At 36.8% G+C, this 27,511-nt stretch overlaps 2 protein-coding genes across 3 annotated transcripts in view; both read right to left on the bottom strand.

Moving 5' to 3' along the window:
* Positions 1 to 278: 278 nt before the first annotated feature.
* On the bottom strand, positions 279 to 2,339 carry LOC111463545 (GDSL esterase/lipase At1g71691-like). Its single transcript, XM_023107521.1, has 4 exons — positions 1,524 to 2,339; positions 1,302 to 1,423; positions 983 to 1,222; positions 279 to 903 (listed from the first exon to the last, which is right to left on the bottom strand). The coding sequence occupies exons 1-4, from the start codon at positions 1,813 to 1,815 to the stop codon at positions 433 to 435; spliced, it is 1,125 nt and encodes a 374-aa protein (XP_022963289.1). The 5' UTR covers positions 1,816 to 2,339; the 3' UTR covers positions 279 to 432.
* Positions 2,340 to 2,496: 157 nt separating this feature from the next.
* Positions 2,497 to 27,511, bottom strand: part of LOC111463533 (suppressor of mec-8 and unc-52 protein homolog 1) — a 28,607-nt gene continuing 3,592 nt past the window's right edge. Inside the window, exons 3-18 of one of the 2 annotated variants that reach the window (XR_002713894.1) lie at positions 22,388 to 22,540; positions 18,778 to 18,826; positions 18,013 to 18,096; positions 17,382 to 17,485; positions 14,999 to 15,085; positions 14,874 to 14,927; positions 14,618 to 14,713; positions 12,440 to 12,567; positions 12,064 to 12,190; positions 11,914 to 11,973; positions 11,695 to 11,802; positions 9,588 to 9,688; positions 5,079 to 5,130; positions 3,445 to 3,466; positions 3,194 to 3,282; positions 2,497 to 3,057 (exon numbers count right to left, since the gene is read on the bottom strand). Coding sequence is in view for 1 of the 2 variants with exons in the window: in XM_023107505.1 (XP_022963273.1) it covers positions 3,368 to 3,466; positions 5,079 to 5,130; positions 9,588 to 9,688; positions 11,695 to 11,802; positions 11,914 to 11,973; positions 12,064 to 12,190; positions 12,440 to 12,567; positions 14,618 to 14,713; positions 14,874 to 14,927; positions 14,999 to 15,085; positions 17,382 to 17,485; positions 18,013 to 18,096; positions 18,778 to 18,826; positions 22,388 to 22,540 (1,302 nt within the window). In the remaining variant the exon portion in view is untranslated. Of the gene's footprint in view, positions 3,058 to 3,181; positions 3,467 to 5,078; positions 5,131 to 9,587; positions 9,689 to 11,694; positions 11,803 to 11,913; positions 11,974 to 12,063; positions 12,191 to 12,439; positions 12,568 to 14,617; positions 14,714 to 14,873; positions 14,928 to 14,998; positions 15,086 to 17,381; positions 17,486 to 18,012; positions 18,097 to 18,777; positions 18,827 to 22,387; positions 22,541 to 27,511 lie in introns of those variants that run through there. The other variant, XM_023107505.1, reaches the window with a different exon arrangement.

Raw genomic sequence — 27,511 nt, forward strand, 5'->3', positions numbered from 1 at the left:
AGGATTGGGCCATGACAGCCTCATGTGGACAGCTCTCAACCTGGCATAGACCACGCTTCCACTTCCACTAACTCTGTCTGTCCGATCTCTTTTCTTTTCAAATTTCACTAAAAGAGCGTATGTTGTTCTTAATTCAACCATTTTGATTCTATTATTGACATACATAAAAGCAAAAGCAACCTTCCCCTGTTCTAAAAGCGTGTAGTAGTAAATAATATTACTAGATTCATTTTACAGAAAGCCATAGCATAGCAAAAGATTGAACGTAAGCCAGAACGAAAGTAGAAAATAAACTCTGAAACAGTATTGCATTTTCTAGAAAGACACTACAAAGTAGTAATGATGCAATTTCTTGAAGAAAATTGTGGCATGCATCATCACTGGCGTTGAGGGTTATAAAAAGAAAGACAGGTAAATTCAGAAGAATAAACTTCAAAGAGTGGCAAGCTGATGGATGTTGAAAGGATAAACAACGGATTGGTCGCCATTAAAAGCCTTTCGGGCCATAAGGACGTTTACTGCTTCGGTGGGATGAAATGCATCCCAAAAGATGTACTGGTCTCGATTGGTACAGGGCGTTTGGAAGGGGAGGCATGTGATCTGGCCTCTGTTCCTACCAATTCCACAGCATCCCCTGTTCAGCACGCTTAACCCATAAAATCTAGAGTTGACAAGCATATCCTGGAACATGCGCTCTATGTCAATGTATGTAAATCTTGCTTCTGGAAGGTTGGTATTCAGCTGGCTTATCATGCTCTTCACGTTGACATTGAAAGGTCGAACAAGTTGGTTCACTTCTTCTGAACAGCTCCCCGCTGCGCTCTGCGCCAAAATGCTTGGAATGCACCCCATCAGCCCCAACCCTGCAATCACAAACCTTCTGCCCCCCAGATTGTACAGCCTCTGCACAGCATGAAATTGACATAAATATTGATATGATGGAATTTAAAGCTAATAAAGAAGCTGTAAATGGAGTACTGACAGTGAGCTGCTGCGTGTACTGGTTAACCAACAAGTCCGCGTACTGCTGAGCATTATACTGATTACGAGTGGCGTAATTGGGCATAAGATAATTGTTAAGATAGTCGTTGCTCCCCATTCCCACAAAGAATATGCACCGTGCGATGGATTGTCCCACGTTGACGGCCCCTAGATTGTTACTGATCTGATCAAGCGTGCTCTCGAAGTTCCTGATTTGTTGGTTGAAAGGTATGCGACTCACCTGATCAAATCCCCATATGCCAAATGAATAACACTGTTTACAAGTAAGTAAGGTTCAAAAGGAGTAATGTGATACTTACAAAGTTCCTTCCCGTAGCGTCAAGAATGCCTGCAGCAGCGGATGCGTAATTAACTCCGCGGAGAGATTGGGCTCCGGAAGCTTCAGAGAAGGCAGGGACCAATGGGAGTCCAAGCAGCATCGCTGCATGAATATGCATTTACAATGCAAGCACTTTTATAGATAATATCCACATGCATGGCTTGGTGTTAAAACGGAATAACAGTAGATTAGATGCGCATACCGATTTCATCCACCATAGTGTAGCCATTGGAGAAGCGCCCAGTTGGACCGCCATTGAAGTCAATGCCGTAGGGGAAATAGTTGGCCTTGGCAAAAGAGGGAAGATTGTTGTTATTTCCGTTGTCAATGAGAGAGTCTCCGAATATGAACATGGCCGGTACCATCTCCGGCCTTCTCCCCCCACCTTGTGCGAATGGGTCGTTTCCACCACCTTCAAATTGCCCAACACTTGCGCCAATAAACAACATCCCCATAGCAACAGCCACACTGTAGCAGTACTTGAGATTTCCCATCAGAATTCTACTTAATGGGATCACTGATCAGCTTGCTCGAGCGTTCATATAGTCTAAGGTGAAGGTGAAGGGTTTAATAGGGAGGGAGAAGTTGGTAGTTGAGAAGGTAATAAATGGAGTCATCTGTTCTCTTTCAATGCAGTAAATGAAGCCGCCGCATGATGCCTTCCCCAGCATCACCAATTCCCAAGCCCCCACACCTTTGCTAACAACTCCTGGGGGTGATCAGATCTAAACGTTGTTTTGTAAAATGGAAGTTGACTGAGTGCATGGTTTGTTTGAGCTTAGCCACTTTTGTGTCTGATTTATTTTGGGGTGGATCAGACCTATCATGTGGATACAGTAAGTTGAGAAGCTGGATCTCATAAATGCGCATACATGCTTATTTGATGATTTCAATACCACTCTTGCCATGATGGAATGAGTACTTAAGACTAGTGTGCTTAACTTGCAAACGGAGTTTTGCTTTTCCGAATGAACTTCCGCCAGCTAAATCCTACATAAAATATTGGTTGTGTTCGAGAGTTTGATTTGGTTTAGGGGTCTTTCACCCTACCTAATTCTTTCAGTTATTTCAAAATTACTCTTGTTAACTAATGAATTTAGACCAATCAAACCATTGGTTTTAGTTTTAAAAAAATAAATTTTAATTTACATTGTGTGAAGAAATGACGTTCCAAATACCACAAACAAAAACTATTTTTACTTCAACTCATACTAAATTGTTCTCGGGCTGTCCATTCATCCTCCAGGCTGTTGGTTCATCCAACTCCCAATTAATTTTCAAGAATCAGGCCCACGCAGTTTTCGGTACTTTCTTTCTGGAATTCTATTAAAAATAAAAAAGCACATAGAACATTAAGTACCGGGACATCGAACTACAAAACTCCGTCAGACTGAAGGGAAGAAAATAAAACAATTCAACCTGCCGATCAAATGCTGTTCAACGAATCCACTTTGAGGGGAAAAAATAAAGTAGGATTGGTGTAGGAGCAACATGTTAATTACCATATTCAGTGATATAGAGGCAGTGACCAAGCAGGAAGACCAATTACGGCTTGCTAGCCAGCAATTTAGAAGTCAGGTAGTGGGCAACGCGAGGAGAAGACTGCACTTGTGATTTAGACGAGAACTCTGTAAATATTGCCCCACTATTGACTCAAGTAACAATTGTCCACTTCTGACAATATTTGTTCCTCATTCAAATCCCAGCTTTAAATAGAGACGCCACCTAGTGATTAGCTACAACATGACAATGAAAACCATTTGATCTAAGGATTCAACTCCTACGGAAGATTAGAGCTTCCTCATGACCAGGTAGGAAGAAGCTCATATAGATTTATCAGGCTAACTGTGCTCTCTAACAAATCGGAATTACCATTTTATCTTGATACTCTGCAACAGACGGGCATGCTCAGGCAAAACCATCAGAAGATTTCATACATGGATTACCATCATTTCAAAATACTGCCACAGTTTATCAAGAAAAGTAAGTTGCCAATGAGGTAAATGAATAAAATTATAACTTAAAATAATAGCACAAGTAAAATAGTCAAGGCTTCCATAGTTTCATTGTGTTGTCTTCACTATAAGTAGCAACGAGATTTCTATGAGGATGATGATTCACACCTATCACGTCCTTCTCATGAACCTACCACAAACAAAATTTGAGTTTAAACAATCTATCATCCAATAATCATGCAATAGAATATGTAACAACTCAAACCAATGATCAAATTACAAGCCCAAGAAAAAGGAAAGTCCTGTTTAGAAAATGTACCAAGGAGGGAGAAAGTTATGAGTTTCCTACTAAAAATTACATCCCACAACTTCAAATCATTCATTCACATTTCGTTCAAAGAACCATTCATATATTTTCCTACAGTTGAGTTCTTTGATGGCGATAAACTAACACAAAAGGCTATACCTAGACCTAGAGGCATTCCAATTTGGCTTTCCATGTTCTCATTCATATGTTTTATGAAGAGAGGCATTGGAGGCTCAAAACTATACTATATGTTATTGCCACTTTTTCACCTTAAGTTTCGTCGAGATTCTCGAGTTGGCAGGTCTTAATAACCCAAGTGCAGGTTGTTGGGCTATGATAAAGGTCTTTTAGCATTTCCTGATTCTAGATAGAGGAAGATTACTGCTGCAGACCAATTTATTGGCATCTTGATGCTCTCTTTAGGTTGCTATGGCTAACTATTTTACAGGATACAAAGACTTGGAACTTTTTTCTAGGAAAAAATTAATGGGTGTAAATTCACATTCTCATGTTTCCAAATATAGCAACAGGGTAATAATTTTGCAAATATGAAAACTTTTTAAATTTTCTCACTTTTTTTAAATACGTTTTTTTAACTCCCACACATTTCAGATAATCATTTTTATAGAGTCACTAATAGACATTTATCAATACTCAATAGATGCACTGATAGACTGTTTTTACGTCGATTGGTGATATGTATCTTTTTCTTGTTACAGAAATATTCTTGAACTTTTAAAAATACCCTTTAACTTATAAAAATGTTTCATTACTACTCTTAAACTTTTTTAAAAACTTCAAAAATACTAATGAACTTTTTAAAAACTTCAAAACTAGAACTTTTTCTGAAAAATTTAACAATACCTTTAGTACCACGTTTCAAAAATACTCATGAACCTTCGAAAGTTTATGGGTATTGGGAATTGTTTGATTGTCTTTCTACGAGGAAGAGACAAAACATAATCTTGAAATACCATTAAAAGTTCAAGGGTATTTTTAAAATAAAGTACTAACGGTTTCCATCCAAAATTAACGGTAAAAGTATTTTTTAGATTTTTTTTGAAAGTTAATAATATTATTGAAACTTTTGAAAGTTTTAAGGATAATTTTGATACAATGTATCATTTAAGAGTATTATTATTAATTTAGCCTTTAACTTATATGCCCTTAAATCACTAATTTAATTTGGCGTTCATGACAAACCAAGAATGAGGCAGTTCCAACCATTTTATCAGACCAATCATTGATAGAAAGACCAACCTAAAATATAGTAACCTAATCAATTATAATTTATACATTGATGAGCCAACTCTGATTCCATCACCATATTTAAATATAATACTATAGCCAACTAAAAATGCCATTCTGATAAGCAATGTGGCGTTCTAATCTTTCCGTGTTCTTGACACAAGTTGTTTAAATTACTAAAGATATTCTTATAGCAACTGAGAATTGACCAAGAGAAATCCAAGTAATTGGAGTACAAAACACATACCTTCATGAGATGCTCCAGTTTACCGGATTGGTGGCTGAAGCAATACATGTTCCTGCAGATGGTAGACAAATTCAACATCATATCTTAATAATAATAGTTAACTAAAGAACAAGGACACAGAGACATGACATGGATACAACGCGAACACGGCAATAAAAAAATTTCTAAAAATTTACAGCACAGACAAATCGAGGACACATTATTTTTATTTATTAAATAATATTAAAAGATAAAATCCAAAATACTTAAGTTTTTTTTTTCACTTACTATTAAGAATTATTAAATTAAAAAAACGTGAATGAAAATTCAATTTCCCATTGAATCTAGTCTAAAATTTTAATTTACATAAAACCCAATAAGTCCATATGAGTCAAAACCCAATCAAAACAACTGCTCAAGCCACAAAGTACCCATAAAAAGCCTAAAAATAAAATTTACGAAAAAGTTTGTAATTTGAAAAAAAAAATAATAATAAAAACCTAACCCTTAAACAGTCCTTCTCCCTTCTTTCATTTTCCCTCCCTCCCCCGATCCTGAAAACGCCATCATTCTGCGAATGATGGACATATCTATGTCTAACACGTGTCCAATACAAACACTTTTCAAATTCAGTATCCGTGCTTCCTAGATAATAATATTAATAACTATAAATATACATAAATTTATTAATTAAAAAACCCAGGAATGGAGACCACTCAAATATGTTACAGCATATTGCCTTGGCAACAGATATTAAAGGATCATTAGTTGAAAAAAGGGCCACTCCAAGATCATATAATATAGGGTACTGACGCTTAGATCGATATATAGTTATACCAATAGACCTAAGAAATTATGATTTGGTAAGGTCAGACAATTTTACTTCCGTGAAAAGGGTACCAACTACCAAGGATTTGCAACATTGTAAAGTACGTATAAACTACTCACGTCTAAAAAAGAGAGAAGGACACTTCACCACATATGACAAATAGAGGATGTTGAACACAATTCACTGTGGGAAACACTCGCACTCTTTATTAACACCGATCGAGAAGAGAATACAAGACACTCTGTAGAATACTTCTGCTGTTTTTGGATTTCTTGGATGATTAACCTAGGTAGGGTGGAGGGGTATTTATACTAAGCCTAAACAATCTATATTTAACCAATCTAAATCTAGACCTAACAAATCTGAATCTTTCTCCTAAAATATCTACCTCTTTCTCCTAAAATCTCTACTAAAATAAATATACTGGGCTCGTACAATAATTGGGCTTGACTCTATTGGGCTAGTGATGATATTTCAACACTCCCCCTCAGAACTAGTCCTCATTCGCTGCACCATGTTGAGCTGGCAGCGAAAACTCTCATGTTTGCCAGTATTCAGCCCTTTTGTAAACAAGTCTGTCACTTGGTCATCTGTCTTGATCTGCTGCATCTCGATTTCTTCCTTTAGGACCTTCTCTTTAATGAAATGGTAGTGCACCTCCACATGCTTTGTTCTAGCATGAAACACCGGATTTTCTGCAAGGCGAATCGCAGATTGGTTGTCGCAAAGAAGTGATATTGGATAGTCAATTTTCTGGTGCAAATCTTCCATCAAGAGTTTCAGCCACGTACTTTCATGAGCTGCTCCAGCCGCTGCTCTATACTCTGCTTCTGTAGTTGATAATGATACTGTTGGTTGTCTCTTGCTGCACCAAGAAATTGTTCCTGAACCAAACTTGAACACATACCCAGTGGTTGACCTCCGAGTATCGTGGTCTCCTGCATAGTCAGCATCACAGTATCCAACTAGCTTGCAGTCTTTGCTTCTTTTGTACAAAAGACCATAGTCGATTGTACCTTTGACATATCTCAAGATCCTTCGAGCTGCATCCAGATGAGGCTTCTTTGGACTTTGCCTGTATCGACTCATAACCCCAACTGCATAAGAGATATCAGGTCGAGTTAAAGTTAGGTAGATAAGACTACCTACTAGTTGTCGGTATGTTGTTTCATCGTTCAACTTTTTGCCTTCATGTGCACAAATCTTGGCATTTATCTCCATCGGTGTTGAAACTTGCTTGCACTCTAACATGTTGAACTTCTGAAGCATATCTCTTGTATACTTTTGTTGGCAGAGAAACAGTCCTTCATCTGTGCGATCAACTTCTAGGCCTAAGAAGTGTTTAAGCTCTCCTAGCTCTTTCATCTGAAAGCGTACTGATAAATTTTCTCTTGTTTGATAAATTTCCCTTTCGTCGTCCCCGGTGATAATCAAATCGTCCACGTAGACCAACACAATTGTCAAATTTTCTTCTCTTTCTTTGATGAATAAGCTTGAGTCTGCATGCGCAACTGAATAACCACTTTGGGTAAGAAATTCAGCAATCTTACCATACCAAGCTCTCGGTGCTTGCTTCAGTCCATAAAGAGCTTTTCTAAGCTTGCATACATAATTAGGATTAGCTGCACTCTCAAATCCCTTTGGTTGGTTCATATAAATCTCCCTGTCTAACTCTCCGTGCAAGAAGGCATTCTTCACATCCATTTGCCACAGTTTCCAATCTTTACTTGCTGCGAGTGCTAGCAGGACTCGTACGGTAGTAATTTTTGTCACTGGACTGAATGTTTCATCATAGTCTAGTCCATATTGTTGAGAAAATCCTCAAGCCACGAGTCGAGCCTTGTATCTCTCGATTGATCCATCCGGTCGACGCTTTATTTTGTAGACCCACTTGCAAGAGATGGGTTTGACATCTCCTAGTCTTGGCATTAGTTCCCAAGTTTGATTCTGCTCCAGGGCTATAATTTCTTCCTCCATCGCTTTCTGCCAAACCGAGTTTTGTGATGCTTCTTCATATGTCTCTGGTTCGTAAACTCTATCTTCTATGATAGCTGCATTTGCATACTTAGGATTTGGCCTTAGGATTCTACTTGATCGCTTAAGTTGTTGATGTGTCGTTTCATTTTTATCAGATTCACTTGATTGAGTCACCTCTTGCTTGTCAATATCAATGTCACTTGGATCTTCAGGTGCATCAACATTTGATTGAATTTGTGTAGTTTGCTCCCCCATCTTCTGTTGTAGAGTTTCTTCGATGTTTGAATCTGGTAAGACTTTCTTCTTCGAGGTCCACCATGAGGATGCTTCATCGAAAACTACATCTCTTGATGTATAGTATTTTCCACTTGTTGGATCACAGCACCTCCATCCTTTTCTTTGATTGTCATATCCAACAAATACACACTTGACTGCTTTCTTGTCAAACTTGCTACGGAGATGGTTAGGCACAAATACATAGCAAACACACCCAAATACTCGGAAGTAATTAACGGTAGGTTTCATATCCCATAGTATCTCAAATGGTGAGACGAATCCTAGCTTTGGATGAGGAAGCTTGTTGATCACATGGGCAGCAGTTCGCATAGCTTCAGCCCAAAATCTTCCTGGAACATTCGTTGCATGTAACATGCTTCGACAGATTTCTGCAAGGTGTCGATTCTTTCTTTCTGCTACACCATTTTGTTGTGGCGTGTTGGCACATGTAAACTGACGTCGTATCCCACAGTCGTGTAAATATTGATCGAACTCATCTGATGTGTATTCTCCACCATTGTCTGAACATAGGCAACGAATCTTCACTCCTACTTCTCCTTCGGCCATCATCTTGAATTCTTGAAACTTTGCGAATGTGTCAGACTTTTCTTTCATAAAGAAAATCCACACATATCTTGAGTAGTCGTCAATAAACGTCACCATATACCGCATTCCGCTGATCGATGCTTGTTTGACGGGGCCGACCAAATCAGAGTGAATTAACTCTAATGGTTTCTTTGCTTTGAAACTTGACTCTTTGTATGGTAATTGATGAGCTTTACCATATTGACATCCAGCGGAGACAACGTCTGTTTTGACTTCAAGTTGAGGTAGACCTTTGAGCATGGATTTCTCCATAATCAGCTTCAACTTATGGTAGTTAATATGTCCCAATCTTGCATGCCATAGATCTGTCGTCTCATTCTTTCGGGTCTTGTCAACATAGGCAGACTCTGCAGATAGGACGTAGACAGACTCCACTCTTCGTCCTTCTATTGTCGGCTTTCCTATTATCTTAACATCTTGATAAACTTTTACATCTTCTGGCCCAAACAAGACGTAGCTTCCTGATGTTGTTAGTTGTGACACCGACAACAAGTTCTTCTTTATACCCGGTACATGATAAACATTATGTAGCGACACTGTATCAGACTTATTGCCAGGCATGATTGTCGTATTGCCGATTTGAGCAATTGATGGGTGGAGGGGTATTTATACTAAGCCTAAACAATTTATATTTAACCAATCTAAATTTAGACCTAACAAATCTGAATCTTTCTCCTAAAATATCTACATCTCTTTGTCCTAAAATCTCTACTAAAATAAATATACTGGACTCGTACAATAATTGGGCTTGACTCTATTGGGCTAGTGATGATATTTCAACATAGGACACAACACAGCTGGATGACTTTATTTATATGTATCCATAACATAAGAAAACTGACCTGTCTTCACCAATGCAGTATATCCATTCACCTTTTGGTGATACGCAAGCTGCAACAAAATCTCCCCCTTCTCTTTTACCAGATGAGAAGCTCTTAACAACCTAAATGCAACCAAGAGAGATTAGTAAGCCAAGATAGTAATTGTATTAGTTAAATTATTCTGCAGTAAATTTTGAAGTGTGTCAAAAGAATCATAATAATTTGTGTTGTAGCAGATTTAAAGGCTTTTTAGTCTTTTGTCCTTCATTGTATTTTTACTATTATTAGTTTAGGGCTTCCATGAATACCTATACACATTTGGCTATACTAATATGAATTTCTCCTGTATTGGGTCTCATAATATCATGGGAAACTATTGTGTATCACTAAGCCGTCAGAATCTGCGGTCGTTGCTCGCAGAATCTATCATTTGTTACTGAAGTAATTTTTCTTTACTGCCCAGCCAAGAAAACAGTCCATTGGCCGAAAAATCACCATGTAGGCTAGATGCGTCGCTGAAACCTTCCATCGTCAGCCCTAAATTTTCAAATGCTCAATCATCTTCTTCACTATTTATTGACTCTAATGATAAAAGTAGTGAGGAATTAAAATTGATCAGGAAATCCATCGTGAGAATGATAATCTTAAACAATCCTTGGCTCTCATTTATCCCAAAGAAGATGTTGTACCTTCTTTAAAGTTTGTGGATGACCAAGTCAAAGAGAATTTCCAGTGGAGTCCACCTCTTGATTCCTAAATGTTTTTCATCTCTTATTAAGATTTGCGGTCTTCAGACACATGAAATTCCATCTCATTCACCTCAAATAACAGTTCAGTTGTTTTTTCTGTATAATCCCTCATTGAAGATTTTTTTTATGGCTTTTTAGAAGTTATGGGAAACTTCGAAGCATTTGGCTTTAAAAAACAAAATTCGGTCCAATGTGCCTTCCAGAATAAGTAGTTTTGTTTGATTAACAGTTTATTATGGCTGGATTCAATTGTGTTCTGGATTTTCTTCTTAAAGATGATCTAGAGCGGAGAGCGTGGTTACTTGAGAGATCTTCATTGAACATTCTTCTTTGGCATTTTGGAGGCGTTTGGAACGTTCAAAAGGCTTGCATTAGTCTAATAACTCCTTCAATGCAAGTGTACCTTCAAAACCATCTTTTCGTGGCTTCATTTTCTCAAGCTGCTTTTCTGAGTTTCAAGCCCTTGGGTCTTTGTTATACTTTTCTCCGAAAGAAGTTTCTGCATTTTTAGCTACAGTTGGAGCTCTTTATTGTAGATTTTTGTGGTTTTTTGTTTGCTTCGCTAGTTGCTTTTTATTGTTTCATCCTCTTGTATTTTTAGGTTTATTTCTTCTTTTGTTATCTTTTTTAATTCCCATGGGGACTTGTATCCTTTTTTTCCTTCCTTTTCATAGGTGTTTCTTGTTAAAAAAAACAAAGTCTTTTGTCCTTGATTGTAATTGTACTACTATTAGTTTTGGGCTTCCATATAGGCCTATATATATTTGGCTCTAATATATAGGATAATATGAAATACTCTCATATTTGGTCTAACAAATTTGTAGGAACGACATTTTTATTTCAAATCCCTCCCCTGTTGAGTTTGGCAAAACTTTCATCTGAACCCATGTAGACACATTTCACGTCAAAGAAATTTTTAAAAAAGACCAAAAAGTGCTTCTGTTGCAAAGCCATGCAAGCTGATTCTTCAAACATTTGTTTGCATACAGGCGTAGAGACGCAAGAGCAAAGAAAAGATATGTTCAAATTATTGAGAACAATCCAACAATAGCTGCACCGGTTAACTTCAAAGCCACACCTAATCATTAGGTACTTGAAGATATTTCCACGTGGACATATCAAGAGGATGATTGATTTGTAAACCATGACAATTTAAAGAGGAACATTATTTTTGCAAGATGTGGGTAGGGATGGTGATGCAGTGCTTGTCACCCAACCCTCACCATGGTCTTGCTTTGAAAGACACTTTTTTCTACCAATTGGCTTGACAGCCTAGTGCTATGTGAGTTTTATTTATCAATAAACTAGTCTCTTATCAAGAAAGACGATCTAGAGAAGAAAATGATCTCACTCCCAGCTTAGCAATTAACAAAAATTACCTGCCCTTGCAATGTCATAATGTATATTGATGATGTCTTGTTACAAACAACAATATGATCTGCATTTTTGGGGAACAAATGAACTGAGTTCACCGAGGCATCTCCTCCCTAAAATTCCAAAAATTGAAAAGAACAATGGTGAGGAATGGGAGCAACTAAGGGAACTTGAAGTTCAACAGAGTTAGTTTTTCTCATCTATATTAATGCACTTTCACAAACCCTTAATGGAGGCGGGGGTTTGAATGTATGCAGACAATCGGTTGTCTTCACATCCCATACCTACAAAGAACAACAAATTTACCGTGTCACTTTGAACAAGTACATTACACAGTCAACTAGACGTAGAACATAACCAAAATAATGACTTACCTTGACCGTGCAATCACTAGATGATGTAATGACACGTGCTACATCATTAGTAAAGACTGCATCATTCACATATGATGAATGACCACGGAATTCCTTCAATAGCTTCCCAGACTTTAGGCCATGGATTCTATATCAAATATAACACCAATCAGTTATACCATCAAAAAAACAAAAAAAAAGGAGGAAGAAGTCTGGCCCATCCAAGAATTAACTTGGGGAAAGAAAGTAAAGATGAGGTTTTTTTTTATGAAAAAAAAAACCAAAAACTAATCACATAATACCATGATTGTCGTTGGCATATACCATAATACAATAATGTCCACTTGAGCAAACATAGAAAATATTCTCCTAGCAACAATCAAGATCTCGAACCAACCTTGCTGTGGTGTCAAAAGATGTACTCAATAACTGGGTTCCATCACGAGAGAAAACAACACTCGTAACTCCCTGAGAATGAGCACGTTCAAGACGCCTCAAGCACTGACCAGTCCTTATACGCCATACCTAAAACACGACAAATATATGGATCTAGAATGATTGAAGTAACAGAATATTGTCACAATGATAACCAACAACTTCCTAAGGTATCAAAGACAAATGAAGAATATTGTCACAATGATAACCAAGAACTTCCTAAGGTATCAAGGACAAATGAACAATGATTATCGCATCTTATCAAAGACACAATCAAATAGTACAAATTAATGTTATTCCCACTATGTCTAACTTGGATTACTGCATCCCTGCCTCATTGTATGAATAATATTCTACCTTTTTTAGATTATTAAAAAGAAAAGAAAACTTGTATTCAATCAAAACAATAGTAGAGGGAGCAGGGATAAGGAATGTCCAAGTAAGGGCTCCAACGTGAGGCTTTAAAATGGACCAAATCACAGCAGCATTGTGATTACTTCCAAGTCTGCTCTTATCTCAACTCTAAGGTACCGGCATAGGACTTCACTACTGTTACAACATAGGATTTTAGCTTTTGCCTTTAACAGGCTCCACGGATCCTCAAATATTGGATACTATTCTTACCCAGCTCATGACATTGTGAATTCAAGTCGTCAGTAAACAGAAATCTACTATAACCAAGTCTTCAGACAGAATAATAAGCTGAAGAGCTTAAAGGTAGCAAGGTCAAATTATCTTCATAGTGTTTCCAGAAATAATCTTCGCATCTCTGGCAGTAATTCAAAATTAAGATTGATGACAAAGAACGTGATAGGACTCAAACAGCTAGAATGATATTCAAATATAAAAGAGAACTCTAAGTATCCAAGATACTTGAAACCCTTCTCTCTTGAGTATACACACTCTAGCCTAAATCAGTAAACAATTGTTGCCTTCATCCTTTCCCACTCTCTCTATATATAACAAACCCATAACAACTTCCCAAGCTAATTACTAATGTGCCGTTCATATCAGAACGATGCTTTCCTATCACATTTACTTATTGACAGTGAGTAATGCTTTGCCTCTGGTCGCTTCTCCTTCCCTTGTGGGAATAAAACAGATATCTTCATTTGTGTGCTAGTCTACCGAGTGGTGAAGCATTGATAATCATCATAACTTGGTTGAATTTTCAATTAATTGATTATGATAGATCTCCTAATATTTTGATCATTCCTTTTCTGGCTTCTTCTTCCATATCAATTTCATCTATGTTAGAATGCTTCATCCCATGGTTCCAATCATTCATTAAACATTTATTCCTTCTCATTAGATGTGGATTTTTGAAAAATTCAAGTTCCTTCTAGATTTTTTGGCTACTTAGAAATTCCAGAATGGCCAACTTGATCTTCCAATTTGGCCCCATCCTTGCTTTTCAGCTATATAAGTGCTAAATTAAATCACTAACAACTGCTTTTTCTAAATGGATTTACCATGCTTTAATATCAAACAGGAACCAATTTGATATCTATATTGGAATGAAGGAAATATTACAAAAGACGGCGAAGAAATCTAAAAGTCTTCCACTATTCTCCCCAATTCTACGATACTTAGAAAACTACACTAGGTATTAGTTTCCTCCCCAATATGGAAACTAAAAAAATTATCTTCGTCAATCGACCTTCTGTACTAACCATGTCATGTAAATGCATCCATTTTACAATAGCAAGGAATTGGCTATTCCTTTTAGACATGAGTTTTTCCACATATTCACAAACTTGTAAAACTCAAAACCATAAACTAACAAAACTCCAATTTGAACAAACTTTGTGTTCAAGGAAAAATCACTGGCTATTTAATCTCTAATTTAAGTACAAGGAAAAGTAAATTAAATTAGAAAGAAAATAGCCAGTTATTTTCTGTTTGTAAAATGGATAAATTTTATCCTCCCATAGAATAGGACCCAAGACTGAGTAGACAGAAAGTCGATGGAAAAAATTCTCTGGAAAATTAAGCCTGATACATAATGAAGTTATAAAGATAATCTTTAATCTAGCAGCACATTTAAATGACGTGATAAAGACAGATAATTGATGAGCAAAAGAAACAAACATAGAAGTGATTACAGTGACATCCTACTAAAGATGAACTCAGAACTCACTTTGATTTTCCCATCTTGTGAACCAGAAGCGATCATCTCTGAGTCTCTGCTAAAATCAACACAAAGGACCGGATCATCATGCATCATAAAAGTTTCCTGTAAACCCACTTGCATATTAAAATATGCACCAAAAAGAAACTTAGAAAGAAAAAAGAATATGTATGCAGGTAATGCTTTTCAGGATATCAAAACTAAGTGAACTTACATATGGAAAAGACATGACAATGCAACAGAGGACAAAAGAAAGCATACTTACATCAGCCTGGTACTGAAGATCCTTCTTGAGTTTCCCACTTATATAATCCCAGACCTGTATGCAAACAGAAGTTAAAGAAACTTCGTGGACAATTCTCTGACCCCCATCCATCTCTATGGCTATACCTCGATAAATCCATCTACAGAGCAAGAAACAAGAAACTGCCCATCTGGTGAGAACCGAGCACATTCTGCATGACTTTTTGAACCGAACTGCATCAAAATTAATTTGAACCATGACTAAATTGGACAGGAGAGATACAAAGAACCGATCCTAATCAAGTAAAGAAAAAAGAAAACTACGAAAAGAATAAACATCTTGTCATTCCTCTTGTTTGTTCCTCTTGTTTATTCCTACATATTCCAGATAAATTCTTACTTCATCTTTCATTGAGAAAAAATGGAAGTATACAAGAGGTCAGGACTCACAACTCACAAAAGAAAATAAAAGAAGGGCCTACAAAAACATCAGCCCAATGGAGTCAGACAAGGACAAGTCTAGAGTTACACCCATACTAAAAAGAAAAGTGTCATGATGCAACCAAGAAGGACGGTGCATCATCTAACACACTAAGAAGAGTGGACAAGTTAAGGTACAAGCAAGAAAAGAAGCAATAATGTACTCAAGGGTGACAGAGACAAGCTTAGTAGGGGAAGGTCAGGCCTCAAGCCATATCCTCGAAAGTCAGAATTCCATAGTGAAATTCAACTAGCGGCTTGCAGTTAAGTTCAAATAGATGAAAGATGTAAGCTCGTCAAATTTGGAGTTAATCGGACACCAAACATATGCCCCACATTGGCTTATGATCCCTCACCATTTTGATATGCATGGTGCCAAATCCATTATGCCAAAAGGTACGGTAGAAGGAGGCATGGTTTTGGCTCTCGACCACCTCTAGACCTCAAGACCTAAGTGAGTCACTTCATGGCACTGGAATGTGTCATGGCATGGATGAGTATCACAAGATGAGTGTCTTGGGCATCTTCTATTGGGAATGAGTTTTCAAGGACAGTGTCAAGTGGCACGGGTGTGCTGACATTTCACTCCTACTCTTGAGTCAGAAGTTGTGGTATAATAGGATTGAACTCACTCCTACTCTTGAGTCAGAAGTTGTGGTATAATAGGATTGGACTTCAGCATGGTGTGCAACAATGACTCAGGATGGACAAGTTTATGCCTCAATAATGCTCGGATGGATGTATGTCTAGAGGGTCCAAAATATGAAGTTGACTAATAGGTTGGTTCATGGTAAGCGTACCCGAGTGAGCTACAAAAGTAGATACATCTAATGCTCGAGGTGGCATCATGAAGCATCAGTGGACCCAATAGTTCCCATTGGCATGGTATTGACTCAAGTTGTACCGATAAGTGCTCAAATCACCCAGCATGTCCTAATAAAGCAACCTGTTTTGACCCAATGACGGGTTTGAATCATCTTGAGAAATCTCAAATTGATGTAGACGCATGAGGGTCGTATTATTAAGAAATAAGATGGTGAAATGAGATGCAATATTGCGTTTGAAAGACCTTGGGCTAGAGTAGAAGCAACATTGAGCCTTAGGAGTTGGTTTATGGGGCGTAGATAAATGGTTTCTATTCATATACTAGCGTTAAAAACGTTTTAATTTTTTTTTTAAAAGTTTAAAGATATTAATGTACTTCTAAAATTTCATGAGTATTTTTGAAACATGGTACTAACGGTTTCATCCACATAGTAATGGTAAGAGCATTTTTTGACGTTTTAAATAGTTTAGAGAGGTTTTTGAAGTTTTTAAAAAAATTAAGGGTATCAATGAAACTTTTGAAAGTTCAAATGTATTTTTTAAACCGTTTTGAAAATCCAAGGGTATTTGAAACAAAGTACTAATGGATTCAATCCATAACTAATGCTAAAGTGTTTTTGAACTAATTTGAAAATGTAAGGGTATTTTTGAAACTTCGGAGAGTTCATAAGTATTTTGCTAGACAAAGTACAAAGTTTACGAGCCCAAATCAAGCAAAAAATTCAACTCAAGAGCAATGAAAATGCTCATATACATAAAAGAGAACTGAAAGAACAAGAGATGTCTTCTCTCTTTTTTACCTCCTTTAGTCATTTCCTTTTCCTCCATTCCTTTCCTATCCGTCTTACTAATGCACGAAAAAATGCTCAAGAGAGCACTGAAGCACCAGGAACTTGGTTTTGTGTGGGCTCAAGGGCGTTAAAAGAAGTGAATAAGTGTTTGGAAGTTACGGTCTGGGTAGTATTTAAGTTAAGGAGTTATTTGGCAGTTTTATTCCGTTTTCTTATGTGGGTCCCTAGAATGTTTGGGTTATATGGGACTTTCTCTTTGAATGACTTTCCAATTGCGCATCAATGACTTTCCTATGTCTTTTCCTGAAAAGACGTGGCCGAGAGAGTGTACCACAGGGCTTCTTGTCTTAAAAATAATAATAGTAGCGGGGGTAATCAATAAAAAATCATGCAACATGGAACATCCAAACAAGTATCTGATTAACTCTTCTCACCTTTATTGTGTGAGAAAGAGTAGTTGGATAAACATCCTCCACATCTTGTTTCATAGCAGCAGTTCCACGAAATAAGTCAAACTGTGTTCCTGGAGGAAGTAAACCTGAAAGTAGAATAAATCACTAATCATAGAGATACTTCATCACCGTACATATGAAAACATGTATAAAAACCAAGTTAACAGTTATCCTCTAATGTATTAGTCACATTAATGGGGAAAAAAAACATTTAATAGTTTATGATTTCCACAATATGTATTCCAATATTTGTGATAAAACATTGATGTTAACATTTACACCAGATGTCCATTCGAGGATATATAATTGGATATCTCCAAATATTCTTCTATCATAGTCTTTAATTATTGGGTAAGCTGAGGTTTCAATTATACAACACCAAATAGCGTGACTTTCCCCATCCTCCCATGGAACCTAGTATAAAAGTATCTCCCACAATGTTCTCACAATCTTTTCCATTTTTTGGGTAAGCTAAGGCTGCAATTACATAACGCCAAGATAGCCAGATTTTTTCCCATCTTTTCATGGAACCTTTTTTAAGGAAAAACTGAGCTTTCATGGAACCTAGCAAAATGATTATTAACGTATAAGGTATAACAGAACTTCAAATTACCTTGATGCTGTTGCCATTTTAGAGCCTGGCCAATTAGAGCCATCAATCGAGAAGGTGCAACCACAGTCACTTCAGCTGCGAGGGCTGTAAAATACAAATAGGAACATAACCAACACGAAATCAGCAACAGGAACACAAGTTCATGTGTAAGAACAACCAAAAACAGCATAAGAACTTAACAAACATACAACAATTTAAAATAGATAACACATCCAAATTTTAACCATTTTTCCTGATACAAAATATGAAACCCTGTTCCTTAGATCAGTCTCAGGTTTTAAAAATGAAACTTTGATTGAGCCCTTGATGAAAAACCTATCCTAGAGAAGAAGATAAAAGGTTACAAGAACAGCTAACATCTTCAAAATCTAATAAAAGACTGATTGGCACAGTTTACTAGAAAATACTAAAGACTCAACGGGGAAACTCCCAAATAGTCTTACCAAGAAGCCCCACAACGGTTACATGTTTAATACCACCAGACGTCACCGTTCTTCTATTTTTTAAAGTGATTCAATGAAGTCCCAGTTTTTGTGAGTTATTTCCCATTTAACTTCTTAATTTTGCAAAAATAAACGGTTCTTTCTGTATATATATTAGACGAACAAGGGCCATTAAGATTTGATTGAGTAAAACTATTATTATCCATGAGTAATCAAATTTTACTTTACCAAATAACTAAGTCAAATTATTGAATTCTCGAGCATGATAAGAAATTAAGGACATACAGAAAATGAGGAAATGAAACATAGATGAGTTGAAAACCTTGGGCAATTTGCGCTCGGCGTTTCTCTTTTGTTGAATCTTGATAAGCCTGTCATAATAACTTATTAAACATCTTAGGAATAAAATATACCATCTCATTTATATGAAAAATATATACATATATACATGAGTGTAGACTTAGAGCATAGCTTCTAACTAAATAGCACCCTTTAGTAAATAGGAAAAGATATTCAGGATTAACACTCAATAATGCATTTAACGCATTTGAGTGGACCCATGCAGAACAAATTCGCATGAGTTAAATTAGCTTGGACACACTATTCCAGGTCCAGATGGTTTGACGCCAATTTCAAACATTTTGCTGGAAAGAAATAGGAGTATTTTTAGAAATGTGGAGAGCATTTGGGAGAAAGGAGTAGGTTTAGTTCTTGGCTAGGTCCAGTGCCTCCACAACCACAGGATGATATTGAGAAGCAGCTGCTTGAGATCTTTCAGTTGGATCAACAAGCACCATTGCTTTATGAACCCTTTACAATTATCGGTTTATCTGCAGTTGGTGGTGTAACATCTGGAATTTTAAGAAAATAAATAAAAGACATTTTTTTCAAAATAAATAAAACTGAATGGCACACACGCAAGTTAGAGAAGATGATCGTACAGTCAACGGTTAGTTTCTCAACCTTCTCTTTAACAAATTTGAAACTAGTCATTTTCACCGGTCTTATTCTTTTGACTTGATTTAGAGCATATTGAGGAATTTTGAGAAATTTGACTATCCTTGAAGACCCAAAACAAGCTCAAAAGTCTACTACGTAACCATATGGAGCAAGTTTCTAAGAAATACTAGTAGGAGTCGATTTGGATTGAGGGCAATGATCTAGTAGTATTATACTCAGGAGTCTAGTTCAATCTAGTTTCTCGTTTCTTGAGAATTGTGTTTAGATGATGTGAATAGTTTACCACTCAATTATATTTACCGTCGTATAGCTTCTACATGCATGATCTTGTGAACTCGGATAGATAATTAGACTTATATGCTTCCTAGTATGCTGAGGTTGAATTATTATCACTTAATAAACATGATGAGCATGTTGTATGTCTTTATTCATTGTTATGCATTGATTTAGGGTTTGGATAGCTCATTATTGCGTAGTTATAAGTTGGACTAATTGCTATGTGCCATAAAATTTTAATTATGGTTTCCATAGACTATGAGTTATTGTTTCACGTATTTTGGTCCTAGCACCTAGTCATGAATTTCATAGCCTCCTTGGGTTGACCAGGTACCTTATAGGGACGGATAGGGCACAGCCCCTATTCGTGAACTAACCAACAGAGGTTAGGGTCTACTTGTTACACATGGCTTAGTTGTCACCCATAGAGGATATTAGTAGTCCTAGAGAGTATACTATTGCAGTTCATATCGATGGTGCCTAGTGGGGAGAGCCATGACCTTTTTACTGATCTAGCCTATGTGGTGTAGTGACAGGTAGTTTACTGTTCTAGCCTGAAAAGGCAAAGTAACATGTAGTTATTGTTCCTAAGACAAGTAGTTACTATTCCTAAGATAGGTGGTTTTATTGTTCTAACCCGATGAGGGTACATGAGCAGGTAGTTTATTGTCCCAGCCTGGAAAGCGCATAGCGACAGGTAGTTTTACTGTTTTAACCCGATGAGGGTACATGAGCAGGTAGTTACTGTTCTATCCTAGAATAGGCAATAGTGACAGGTAGTTTATTGATCTTAGGAACAGGTAGATGTTGCCCAAAACCATTAGGGAGAATCCACTTATTAGAGCTCAGTAGGTAGGTATGTATGGAGTACCATCACCGTTTAAAGCAAAAGGGCTCCTCCATATCGACGAGTATTACCTTAGGGCCCTCCCATGGGCCACAATGACTCAAGGCGCTCCTCACGCAAGACTAATGAAGGACCTAGACATATTGAAATCTATAACCAAAAGAAAATAGAACACTCTAAGTTGTGAACCTGAGAGGGATTGAGTACCCCTTAAAGGAGGTAGCCGAGGATAGTTGTACAGTGACCTACCAAGTTTGGTATTGCTGTTTAGCTCCAGTTTGGGTGATTGTTAAAAAAACCAGTTATGAGCACATAGCTTAAGTTTCCGTATATAGGATTAAGTCCGACAAGAGCCTACAAGTAAATTGCTTACGGAGTATTTTATACTCCTATTCCATGTTATTCTATTTTTTCAGATGGAGTGTAGACCACCGTTGGTGACGGAGCGTGCGGAGCCGTGCAGCTACAAGAGGTGCCCTTTAGATCGAGTTGTCTTCTTCTTGTCATTTTATTATTATTTTAAATGCTATTTCTCAAAACTTATGTATTTTTAGTAAACCGTTTACTCCACCGATGTTACCTTTAAACTATTTTTTTGTCTTTTGAATGCATATTTAGTATTAAAATCCTTTGTCTCCCGTTTTACAAAAGAAACTTTTGCCGCCCTTTTTACCCCCGAGTATACGTGGCAACCTGTGATTCGAGGTATCGAAAGTCGGGTCGTTACAAGTGGTCTTTTGGCTAAAAACTATGGATGTAGGCATATTGCCTTTGCCAACCAAATCCTCCAAGAAGACTCAATCCTCAAGGAAGCATCACAAAGGACTCCGAGAATAAATCGGGCTTACATCTTCTATCAATTATGATAAACCATCCTCTTCTATCACAACTGGTGGGTCAAATCTTATTTGATTATTATTTCATGGAATGTAAAAGGTTTGGGATCAAGGGAGAAAAAGAGCTCTTATTAAAAAGCTCTGTATCATCAAACAAAATCCCTCCATTGTCTTTATCCAAGAAACTAAATTGGCCATGGTAGATAAACTTCTCTTATGGCTGGGGAAAAATCTAATTTAAGCAGAAATTGAAGAATGGGCTTCGCTTATGCACCATATTTCCCACATTCAGTTCACAAGACCTACCAACATTATTTTTTTGAAGCTGGGAATGAATGGCAACTTCTCTGCATGATCTCTCAACAAAGATAATAAATAAATAACCATCCCATCTTTATTTTATTCATCTGGACAGGTCACTAACCAAAGAAGAAGGTGAAATTCCTCCTTTGAGAGCTTAGCCACAAAGCTATAAACACATGCAATAAACTCCAACATGGGATGTCGGGATTGAAAATTTCTCCTCATTGGTGTCATTTGCAAGAATCATTCGACATTGCAAAGCCATTCTTTTGTAACTTGTAAATGTGCAACAAGATTTTGGGGAATTCTCTTTTTCTACTTTGATTGGTCAACAGCACTCCAATTGACCCACCACTCCTCCCCTATGTTTTTTTGGGACATCCCTTCAAGGAAAAGAAACTTATCTAGAAGCATTTTGAGAGGGCTTTTATTTGGCTTACTTGGCATGAAAGGAACCAAAAAAATATTAAAAGATAAGGAGCTCCATTTTGATAGGATTTTTCATGCTATAATCTTTTTGGTTGTTACTTGGTGTAAATGCTCTCCTCTTTTCCATTACTAATTGGAGAGTCTTTTTGTAACTCCTATGGAACGTGGTTGCCTCCATCTTTTGAAATTCATACAACAATCAATTTGTTTCTTGTAAAAAAAATGAATGAATAATAACCTGCATTTCAAAAGGTAGGTTCAGTTAAATAACCAATTCTTACCTCGTTCGGGTCAAAGTATGTTCGGACTAAGAGATGCTCAAGTCGCAAGTATCTTTCAGGTTGCTCCTGCTTCATTACACCCATCACTTGTGTCTGCCTAAGAATAGCACGAGCAGTATCCAACTCACGAAGCTCAATCATCTCTAATACAATCTGGAAAAAGAATTACAAGAAAGCAGTAACAAGTCATGAAGTGGATCAAGATTCTCATACCTCTAGAATTTCTCAAGCGAAGTGCAATCAGAGAATAAAAATACAGAATAAACTGTTCCAACCAAAGTTCATAGGGTTTATGACTCTTCCCGGCAATCTTGTGTATTAGAAGTTTGTGAACCAGAGGAAGGAAGGCCATTTACTATGATCTCAAAATATAGAATTTGAGATTTCATTCTTTCTTAACTTGTTTACTTACTAGGTGGCATTCTTTCCTCCGACGCCTATTTCTCTTAATTTAATTTTAAACATTTTTTCCATTAATGATTTTCATGTCTCAAATCAAGGAGGAAGAAACTATAAGATGGACAGCATACAAGGAAAATAAACTGCCATTGTGAAAATGTATTCTGGGGTGGATGTTTTCTACAATATTCCTGGCGTGTTGAGGCAATGAAGATAAGCTGTCCAAACAAAGATTTTAATATTTTGGATATTTCCCTTTCTAGATTTCCAAGGAAAGGTTTTCTTAGTAGAACTTCTACAGCCTTCATTTGATAATGGAATAGATAATGTACCAGAAAAAAAAAAAAAAAAGAGAGACCTGGAAGAGTGATTGCAATCTCTCATTCAAAATGAATCATCTTTGTTTCTTATAAACATGAAGAAAAAAAAAACGATAAAATGGAAGAGAAGCCTTAATCTTTCTTTTTGAGATAAAAAGCAAAAAAAAAAAAAAAGAGAGACCTGGAAGAGTGATTGCAATCTCTCATTCAAAATGAATCATCTTTGTTTCTTATAAACATGAAGAAAAAAAAAACGATAAAATGGAAGAGAAGCCTTAATCTTTCTTTTTGAGATAAAAAGCAAAAAAAAAAAAAAAGAGAGACCTGGAAGAGTGATTGCAATCTCTCATTCAAAATGAATCATCTTTGTTTCTTATAAACATGAAGAAAAAAAAAACGATAAAATGGAAGAGAAGCCTTAATCTTTCTTTTTGAGATAAAAAGCAAAAAAAAAAAAAAAGAGAGACCTGGAAGAGTGATTGCAATCTCTCATTCAAAATGAATCATCTTTGTTTCTTATAAACATGAAGAAAAAAAAAACGATAAAATGGAAGAGAAGCCTTAATCTTTCTTTTTGAGATAAAAAGCAAAAAAAAAAAAAAAAGAGAGACCTGGAAGAGTGATTGCAATCTCTCATTCAAAATGAATCATCTTTGTTTCTTATAAACATGAAGAAAAAAAAAACGATAAAATGGAAGAGAAGCCTTAATCTTTCTTTTTGAGATAAAAAGCAAAAAAAAAAAAAAAGAAGCTTCCATTGAGATTCCATAGAAACATCAATTCCACCGATCTTTTATATATTCCCCTCACCAATGGTAGGCATACATGGTCTAGCTTTCGAACAGCTGCTACAATGACCATTATTGACAAATTTTTTTACCACATATCAATAAATATGAATCCGCTAAAGAACCTAGGCTTGAAAGAATCACATCAGAACACTATTCTATTTGTCTCAACTTGGTCAAGGAATCGTGGGGTCCTACTCCTTTCATATTTATCAATGTTTGGCTGAATCATAATACTTTTTAAAGGAAGGTTGGATCTTGGTGGTCAGCTACACCTTCTCAAGGGTGGCCAGATATCCAAAAATTAAAGGGCCTAAAAAAGGAAGTTAAATCGTGGACCATCTCCCTTTTGGGCACCAAAAGAATATGAAAATAAGGCTTCATAGCAAGCTTATGATTATTGATTCTAAGGAGGAGATCGATCAATTATCAGACCAGGACTCACAGAGAGGCTAGAGATAAAAAAGAAAAAAAAAAGGAATTGAGTTCTATTTCAACCAATGAAGAAGCTATGTGGCGTCAGAAATGTAAAGCTAAGTGGATGATGCAGGGTGACAGCAATACAACTTTTTTTCATCGTATCGTAGCTTTTAATAGAAGAAGGAATACTATTGCGAAAATTATTACAGCCGAAGATAACAGTCTTGTATTGACAAAAAGTTAAGGGGGAATTCATCAGTTTTATAGGATGCGTTTCACTATTAAAAAAAAAACACGAAAACTAGTAGAAGGCCTTTGCCTGATATTAGGGATTGAAGCCCTGTTACAACTGAATAGAGGGGCATTTTGGAGACTCCCTTCACTGAAGTCATGATCTAACCAGAAAGCTTGCTTCCACTAATAATGTGGCCAATACAGAATTATATGATCAAGTATGGAGTGGACCCTCTCCTCAAGAAGTCAAGTTCTTTAAATGGAGCACATTCATGTGTGTATTAACACTTCTGAAATATTCCCGCACAAATCTCCAGGGATTGCATTATTGTCTCCTAGCTGCAGCCATGAGTCACAAGTTCATCACTTCAGCAATTGTAGCTTTGCATCATCCTTCAGGACTTTTCTCCAGCAAGCTTTCGGGTGGCATATTACTAGGCCCGATGACTTGTTCTCTCTTCTACAACTAACCCTACTTGGTCACCACCCCTTCAAGAAGGTAAAGAAGATTTTGTGGTGCAACTTCCTCTACGCATTTTTTTGGAATGTTTAGCTAGGAAGGAATGGAATGCTCATATCTTCTCAGATAAGCAAAAAAACATACACACTTTTATTGAGTTTACTTCTTATCTTGCTTTAACTTGGAGTCATCTTTCACCTTCTTTTTGTAATTATAGTTTATCAACCCTTCTATCTCAATAGAGACGTTTTTGCAATTATCTTAGATAGGACTGTCTTTTCTATCTATTTCATACATCAAGGAAATGGTTTTTGTTTCTATGGAGAGAGAAAAAGAGAGAGAGAGAGAGAGAGAGAGACATGAAAGAATACACGGCATACAAAAAAAAAAACCTAGTAACTGAGACTCACAAAGAAACATTCATTAACATGTCCACCTCCCAAACCTCCTCCCCAACTTCTTGATCTCACTAACAATCTTATTGTTCCTCTTAAGTCAAATCCCCGTAATCCTATTGTTTTGTCGCACTCTTTCTGATAAAGAGACGTTAGAAGTGATGAGTCTTCTTTCTATTCTTCGGGATAAGCATGCGACTCGTGGGAGAAGGGACTTTAGGTTTTGATGCCTTAGACACTTCGAGGGGCTTTTAGTGTAGTCTATTTTTCCATGTGTTGGTTGTCCCTTCCTTGTCCCACTTGGGCTTTACGTTCTCCTCACCCTAGAAGGTTAAAATCCCTAGGAAGGTAGAAATTTTTGTGTGGCAAGTTTTACATGGGAGAGTCAACACTTTAGACTATGTTCAAAGACATCTTCTTTCGTGTTGTTCCCATAGTGGTACGCCTTTGTAGGGGTCAAGCACAATCACTTGTGGGGTTGTCAATTTGTTCAGTCTCTTTGAGCAGGATGGCTGAATTCATTCGGGGTATGTTTAGCTTGGAATAGGGATTGCTATGTTGCGGTAGAGGAGGTGCTACTAAGCTTGCCCTTTTGAGAGGAGCAAACTCTTGGGGTATAGTAGCTTCTTTATCATTCAATGGGCTAGTTATCCAGAGCATAACAATAGCATTTCAAGGAGGTGGGGAGGTCAATGGTGAGGTTTGGGAGGTGGCAAGGTTTAATGTCTTCGTGGGCTCAATCACTAAGCCTTTTTGTAATTGTTACGTCGGTTTGATTTTGTTGGACTAGAGCCCTTGTTTTTCTTTCATTTTTCTCAATGAAAACTTGGTTTCCCACACACACACACACAAAAGAGAAAAAAAAAAACGAACTCATCCAATGACACCAAAGGTAGTTTGCAAACTAGCCATCCCACTGCGAATGACTAAGATCCTCCTCATGCCTCTCCTAGAGAATGCCCTATTCCGGGAACAAAACAAAGAAATAGTGACTTTGAGCACAATCCAAGATATTAACACCTGCCATGTAAGACCTCCTACACAAAAACCTCTTTTAACCTTCCAGGAAAAGATTGAGGACTCAGGAGCAATAGTCAAAGGGCATTGTATAGACAAAATATGAAAATAAGAATGACAAGAGAAACCCCTAGCCGAATCCAGAGTCCAAGTCCTAAGATCCCTTCTTCTTAGGACCACGTATTAGTCACAAAGAATATAAAGAAGACTTGACATATCAATCCCCTTTCTATTAAATGGATGAAAACAAAAATCTAGAGATATTGAAAAAGAATGGTATGGGGAAAGCAACACTGAGGCCCCTGAATGCAACCTTTTGTTCAAAACAAAGAATAACACAAAAATAAAACACACAAAGGCTTATCTTCCTCCAATGGCCCTCCCAAACATTAACTTTTTGAGCCTTTCCCAGCACACGAAGAGAAAAAAAGGTAAAACCAATAGAGATAGCTTTCCAGAGGTTTTTACTGAGACCCCTCTACTCCCCACTCGAAGCACAATCAAAAGGGTGAAGGTCATATCTACTCACATAGACTTATTCATGTCTACAAGAGAACTCATTGAATAGTCTAGAAGATGATTTTATCCCAAACTCAAACAAGCTTACAATTCCAGAGGTTTTTACTGAGACCCCTCTACTCCCCACTCGAAGCACAGTCAAAAGGGTGAAGGTCATATCTACTCACATAGACTTATTCATGTCTACAAGAGAACTCATTGAATAGTCTAGAAGATGATTTTATCCCAAACTCAAACAAGCTTACAATTCTAAATACTGCTATAGAGCCCCTTTGCTACAAATTTTGAGTTCCAAACGTTCTCTAGAATTCCATGCTCACCTATAATGTTGCTACTAAGCCATTTGCCAATTCTTCCATCTACATTCTCAACTCACTACATTCTCAAAGATAATTAAATCTATTTATCCAGGAAAATCTCTCTCACTGCATTTGTCGTGAAAATTTTTCTTCCAGCAGCCAAATGCAACATTTTGTCATAAGTCTAAATATTAGATTGATTTTAAAATATATATATATATATATATATATATATATATATATATATATATATATATATATATATATATATAT

Source organism: Cucurbita moschata, unplaced genomic scaffold (assembly GCF_002738365.1).
Source record: "Cucurbita moschata cultivar Rifu unplaced genomic scaffold, Cmos_1.0 Cmo_Scf00002, whole genome shotgun sequence".
Taxonomy (NCBI): Eukaryota; Viridiplantae; Streptophyta; class Magnoliopsida; order Cucurbitales; family Cucurbitaceae; genus Cucurbita; species Cucurbita moschata.